The 7,061-nt window shown below is 44.0% G+C and overlaps 1 protein-coding gene across 1 annotated transcript; it reads left to right on the top strand.

Moving 5' to 3' along the window:
- The first annotated feature begins 4,871 nt into the window (after positions 1–4,871).
- Positions 4,872–6,203, top strand: LOC143864688 (G-type lectin S-receptor-like serine/threonine-protein kinase LECRK3). The gene has a single exon (XM_077375447.1). It carries the CDS (start codon positions 4,872–4,874, stop codon positions 6,201–6,203), a length of 1,332 nt encoding a protein of 443 aa, XP_077231562.1.
- The last annotated feature ends 858 nt before the right edge of the window (positions 6,204–7,061 follow it).

The raw sequence follows: 7,061 nt of genomic DNA, 5'->3' as shown, positions 1-7,061 counted from the left end.
AGCTCCTTTGGATGCTAAGAAAGCAAAATTCCAGTCAGTATTGAACCCCATGCTTCTCATTTCTATGTTACGGATTTGCTCCATCTTTGTTTCCTGAAGACAAACAACCTCAGGGCGCCGATGTTTAACTAATGCTTTGATTTGAATTCTTTTCTCCAGAGAGCCCAAGCCGTTTATATTCCAGGATAAAATCTTCATTAACATATTCCGATGAATTCCTCCCCGCCCTGATACCAGACTTTCTTCCTTTTTTCTGGGATGTGAGACCTTTGCTATGCGATCCAGAATCATAATTGATATCCGATTGAAGTCTCACCAATTCGCGCTCCGTGCGTTTCAGGTTTACTTCGGATATGGAGACTGGAGATGACACTCCAGCGACCTCTCGTAGTTCTGCCTCCTTTATGCTAGACCTATATTCCTCAACGGGACCCGGAAATATTAGACCCAGATGAGAACTAATGTGCATGGTATGATCCACCATCAATTCAAGCACCTGTTGGGAAGAAACCAAGCCCGAGTCATTCCGTTGAGGGACATAAGAGAGTTCTGAGTCACAAGGCAGGAGCTGAAAATCCGCCTTGCTACACCATCTCAGTGGACAAAGATGGGAGAAACTTCCAAGCGATACCCTGACGAGCGAGCGAAAAGACCACTCCCTAACTTCACCAGAGAATAAATGCTTCATACCTCCCAAACCACTATAATCAATGATCACCTTCCTTTGCCCCACCCGGCACTGAATGAAGAAACGGTCATCACGAGAGATAAGGATACACCTACTCTTGTGACGTTGCAGACTATGCCCCCACACCCGGTTGTCACCGAGCTCCTCCTCAGTCTCAGAATACGTGCGAGTAGCGCCCATTGTGCTTGAGTCGTGGATGAGGCTCTCCTCCTGGTTCCCAGGACTCGCCAGTGGAGAAGCCCAAAGGTCCTCTGAAGCAACTTCTCTTTCAGAAAATTCCATTGGACCCGAATCGGGCACGTAGATTACATCTACTCGAGGAGAGTCGCTGTGGTGCGGAGGGGATAAGGCTGAGATAATATCTTCAAAGCTGTTGACCTTAGAGTAAGGAGTAGCTGTTGCTGATGAGTCTTGAATAGGACCAGCTACACTGGACCACCTGTATGCATGTGAGGGACCCTCTTTTTGAAATTCAACATTTTTGCCAGGTGAGATGCTGCTAACCGGTGCCGCTTTCTGCGCACAATAGGCTGAATGTGAAGGAATCTCCGACTCCACCAACCCGACGACCCCAGCATTTATCTCCGGCACCGACAGCAATGATGAGGTTTCATTGATGGCATTGAAGACATCATGGATTGCAGTTATGGGATGGTGAACTACTTCAGCTTCACTTACCCCTTCAGTAGGAATATTTAAAGGAAGACCCAACTCTTCTTCGGAAACCATCTGCCCAGCCGGAGAAGGAGAGGAGATTTTTGCAGAGTCGTCGTCAACTCTTTCCCGGGAGGCTAGAATCCAACGAATTGTGCCATCGATAGAGCTTTGGAGAGATAGTTCACTTCCGGGGCGTCCTTCAGACATGATCAGCATCCTACCCACTTCATATCCGAAACCCGCATAACACGACAAATCTACCTCCACCACCTGGCCTATTTTCCTCCCTATACGCTGAAAATTATCGGCACACCATGCTTCAGGCGGAACTCCTTCTATTTTCCACCAGGAAGGCTTCCCCGCCTTAGGAAATTTTGTATCCCACTTCTGAAGATCTTCCAGAGGAGAATGGGATGGAGAGCACCAATCTCTGATTAAGTGAGATCGATTAGCGCCCGCTGGGATGGAAATTTGGATTTCTAAAGGAGCAATTTTATACACCACAGCTTTAGTCCTGCTATTGCGAGAGAGCCAGTCTTCCAGCGCATCCAGATCACCATCCCACCCTTCCTTCATCTTCCCCCATAAGCCTAAGTCTGCATTACTAATAGACTTAAGGGGGACTACTTCAAGGTTGAAAGCTACACCTTCCGAAGTTGCAGGAAGCAACGGCTCCATTCTAACATTCTCTGCTTGAGGCGCTGTTGGTTTAGGAACAAGCCTCCTCCTCACCATCGGATCCGCTGACTGTTCTTGGTGCCCTGGAAAATTGAAGTCCGAACTGGACCAGACTTTATGACACTTCCAACATCTAACCCTCCTTCGAAAATTCCTGAAAGCACATCTGCAACATCTCCAATCTCCCAGTTCTCTATTCTTTCTTTTGTGGAAGGCACTCTCCATTCGTCTTCCCTTCTTGCTTCGGACGGGTAGCCACTCCTCCTCTTCATATCGGTGAGGCCAATTTCTCTGCCCAACTGCCGGCTCAGAGCCAAACTTCTTCCAACCTCCTACAGAATCGCCCAAAAGGCCTGCTTCGGGGTTGATCCGCCGGACCCCAAGAGGGATCAAATTCGCCCCACTGGCCCATCTAGGGCGATCTCCCCCAACACCTCTCACCCCGACGGAGGTCATAATTGTCACGGAATCCTCCTCCGCTCTGCAAAATGTGCCGACCACCGAGCCGTGAGAATCCACCGGATTCTGGATCGGGAACCCACGCGGAGACCGAGATGGAGGAAGACACCGAATCTGAAGGAGCTGAAGAAGAAGAGGTAGAGGATACAGATGAGAAGAAGATCCCTCTCCCTGCAAAATTATCCTTGTGCGAGAATCTTTCTGTAGATGGCGACCAGATTTAATGTCGTGAGGTCCACCTGGCCGGGTGCATAGTTACTTGTATGCTGTGACTATCGTCCAGCATACGAACTATGTCCGTTTTACACACAAGGTGTCCAGGTGTTGAGATACTAACGGTGCGGTGGCACTAGAAGGCGGGTATAGCCCTCACGGCTCCTACTTATAGTATCTCTCCGAGAGTAACTTGTATTGAGTGATTCCTGAATGACCGTCGACAATCCGTGGTGCAATCGGCTGAGATTGGTGATGATGAATGGGCTATATAAAGACCGAAAATGGAAGAGATTATATGGGTTTACGCTATGCCCCTTCGCAATATGGTTCGCATAGACGTTTCTTCAAACACCTGGTGGGCATCACTGCTGGAATGTCCCTGCAAACAATAGTTGGCAAGTCTCTTTGAGGCATTTCATCGAACATCAAGGAGGCGTAATTGCAAGAGCATTTCTGCAACTTTAAACTGCCAAAGAGACCTATACCACAGAACCGTGCCCTTCACGAATGGTCTCTGCAAAGAGACCTATACCACAGAACCACAAAATTGAATCCCAACAAAGACCCAAAACCTCAAAGTTTTCACATACCCCAACTCAAACCCACTTACAGAAAAGTAGAAGCAGAGGGAGAAAGCACCTGTTCCCAAACTCCAAACAGGGCAAGAAATAAAGCTATCCTTCAAAAACCCCCAAAACCCATCTCAACCGATTCTAGAAGCCCAAAAGTAATGCTGCATGTACCGTTGCCTCACAAGGAAGGAGAGCCACAAAATACCTTCTTTTTTCGAGCTTGGAAACCACGGCAATATATTGGAGAAGATGGCCGGATGAAGGCTCGGTGGGAACCTTTTAACTGTAATCATACAACGGATAACCCCAATTAAGTTCCAGGGATTTTAAATTTCTGTCTCCTCCCTTCATTCTAATCACCCAACTACTCTAAAGTTCCAGGGATTTTAAAAGAGTTATAGAGGTCTAAATTCATTTTCATGGTTAGAAATGTTTGAATAGTGTGATTTTCAAAGTCCTGAGATGGAAATTCTATTCATGCTAACATCATGTGAGTTATCCCAAGTCAAGATTATGTTGCACTTTTCACAACAAGAAATTATTCTGAGAAGTTGCCCGTGTATTTCCATGAAGTTATATGGTTGCTACCCATGGCTTTTGATGAAGAAGATATTCCTCATCTTCATTTATTTTTCTACGAATTCCTTGTCCATATGGGATTAGATTCCACGCGCAGGGGAAAAGTCCAGTCAAACAAACAAAAAAACCGTGTTATTTATTTTTCTTCTTTAGGTTGGCAGAAGAGAAAGCAGTTTCAATTGCCGAAGGTGGGGACCTATAAGATGAATGGTCCAGATCACAACAAGGATCCCAATTATTTTATTACTACTCTTGGTCCCAGTATACCGATGGAGCATGATCAAGACCGTTAAATACATATTACCTCTTGGTGGCCCACAAGATGAACGGTTAATCTTATGATCAGTACATCCATGCCAGGTGAATTTCGACTTGGATTACCTCTCGAGATTGCCGAATTGCCAGATACTTGTTTCCAACCGTTAGATTTGTGATACCAAGCAAACAAGGATTGGAAGAAATCACAATCAAATAATCCAAACAGAGACATGTAGACTGGGCCCCACCATATATGTTGATGGGTCCCACCGTAAAATAAAGGTTGAAAAGAACAACCCGTCAAGAATTGGTAGCGATTTCGAGCTGTGAATTAAACGGTGCATAAAACGGTGTCTCCTCTTTGGTTGGTAATAGGCCTAAAATCACGTGATAATCGTATGGTCCTAAACATATCTGATCAAGAGCTTCTAGTATAATGTTGCTTTCAACTTTTGTTGACGGTCCATTCCCAAAAGCAAGTTACTAATCTAACAGCTATTAACTTTGAATTCCCTATGTTTTACAATGTGGCTAAAATTAGCTGGACGGTCAAGATCAGTAGATCACTCCAAGTCGCTGTCGAAGCCAAAAAGACAAGAGTCTGTTGTACTAGACATAGAGAACCAACAATATTATCTCCATCTATAAAAAAAAAACAAGCAGAGGGAATTATTAGATCACAATTCCTTCTCTAATTCCATGTAAACCAGCTGATCAGCAATTCCTTCTCTTGTTATCAAAATTTATACTATCCTTAATCTCAAATGGCATCTGCTCTTGATAATCCTTTGCTGTTCTTGCTTGCTCTTATTCTTTTTCCACTTTCTGTCATCGCTCAAACTAATGGTAGGATAAGTTTGGGCTCTAGTCTCTCTACCAGTGACAATTTTTCATGGGTTTCACCTTCTGGTTATTTCGCATTCGGGTTCAAACCTGTTGCAGACAAAAATCTCTTCTTACTTGCAATCTGGTTCGACAAAGTACCAGAAAAAACTATAGTTTGGTCTGCACAGAGAGGTAATCTTGTGCTTTATGGATCGAAAGTCGAGTTGAAGAGCAGTGGACAACTTGTGCTGAGCAATAATCAAGGACAAGAGATATGGACGGCTCAAGTCACTAACGGTAGTGCCACCTCTGCTGCCATTCTCGACACTGGGAATTTGGTGCTCTGGAATTCGAATTCTGGTATCACTTGGCAGAGTTTCGATCAATCCACGGACACCATCTTGCCTTCACAGATATTGGATATGGGCACCACGCTATCTTCTCGTGAAACAGAGACCAACTACTCGAGCGGAAAGTTTGAGCTTCGTTTCCAAACAGATGGCAATCTCGTGCTTTACACAACAAATCTCCTTACCAATTATCTTTATAATGCTTACTGGAGTAGCGGCACTGCAGGAACCGATTCTCAGATGATCTTCAATCAGTCAGGTTACATTTACCTCAGGCAAACAAATGGGAGCGTACACAACCTCACTTCAGGAGCCATAGTTTCAACAACAAACTTCTACCACAGAGCAACACTAGATTTTGACGGAGTTTTCAGGCAGTACACCTACCCCAAGAACGGCTCGAGCAACAGAAACTGGCCTGCTGGGTCGTGGTCTGTTGTATGGTCAGTGCCTTCTGATATTTGTATGGCAATTAGAGATGATTTTGGCAGTGGAGCTTGTGGGTTCAACAGCTACTGTATGATAGATGAGACTCAAAGGCCTAGTTGCCATTGTCCACTCGATTATTCGTACTTTGATCCCAATAACACGTTCAGTGGATGCAAGCCGGACTTCGTTTCACAGAGTTGTGAGCCTGATGGACCGGGAAAAGACCATGGACCTCAATTCCAACTGATAGAGATGGCAAACACGGATTGGCCAATGTCCGACTTTGAACACTATAATCCGTTCAACGAGGACCAGTGCAGAGAAGCTTGCATGGTTGATTGTTTCTGTGCGGTCGCCATTTTCAGAGGCACGGACTGTTGGAAGAAGAAGCTCCCACTCTCAAACGGGAGGTTTAATTCAGGTGTTGGAGGAAAGGCTCTCATCAAAGTACCCGTAGTTAATTCCAGTTCACAGTTTCCTTTTCTTCCATGAAGAAAGTGACACAGATGTGTTGGAACGTGTAATTCAAACTAGTGGGGTCCACATATCCCAAGCTGAAATCGGTTCTCTCTGTTGGATAGAGTGTATAGATATTTTGTTTATCCTTTGAACTATTCTAGAATCTTTATATATTCTTATCCAAAGAGTCCAGGTGTTCGGTGGAGTACTATTAGAAGAATGGAAGTAGGAAACGTATTGCTTTATGGTTATTGAACGTGCAACAGTAGTTATATTGATGGTTTATTGTAGTTAATTTGAGACGAATGGAAAAGTTATGAAACAATACTTTTTGATGAGAAAGAGTTCCACTATATTCTACTGTTCTTATTTCCTCCTTCAATAAAAGCTTGGTTATTATCTTCTTGTGTTAATTATTTCTAGTTCTTCTATCTTGCTTTATGTTTTCTATTGCATAAAATTCTACAAAGTGGTATCAGAGCAGAAGGTCTTGAGATCTTTCAATCGAGTAGAGAGCAGGAAAGCCAGGGCGAATTTAAGAAAACACCGGTTGGGTGAGTTCGCAATATGGCAGGTAACACCAATTCTTCAAATTTTCAGCAAAGTGTTCCTTTATTTAAAGGTGAAAATTTTCAATTTTGGCTTATTAAGATGAAGACGTTATTTATGTCTTATGAATTATGGGAATTGGTGAAGAGTTGTTATGAAAATCTTGTAGAAGTGGAAAGATTGTCCACGGCACAAAAGAACGAATTGAAGGAGAGTAAAAAGAAAGATGCAAGGCCACTTTTCCTCATCCAACAAGCCATGGATGAACCAATATTTTCAAGGATCATGGTTGCAACTACATCAAAAGAAGCATGTGATTTGCTTCAAGAGGAATATCAAGGT

Source organism: Tasmannia lanceolata, unplaced genomic scaffold, assembly GCF_043159265.1.
Source record: "Tasmannia lanceolata isolate RefF3 unplaced genomic scaffold, GAP_Taslan_0.1 ptg000003l, whole genome shotgun sequence".
NCBI classification, from domain to species: Eukaryota; Viridiplantae; Streptophyta; class Magnoliopsida; order Canellales; family Winteraceae; genus Tasmannia; species Tasmannia lanceolata.
The sequence above is the reverse complement of the archived record's forward strand: the minus strand, read 5'-3'. Positions and strand labels throughout refer to the sequence as shown.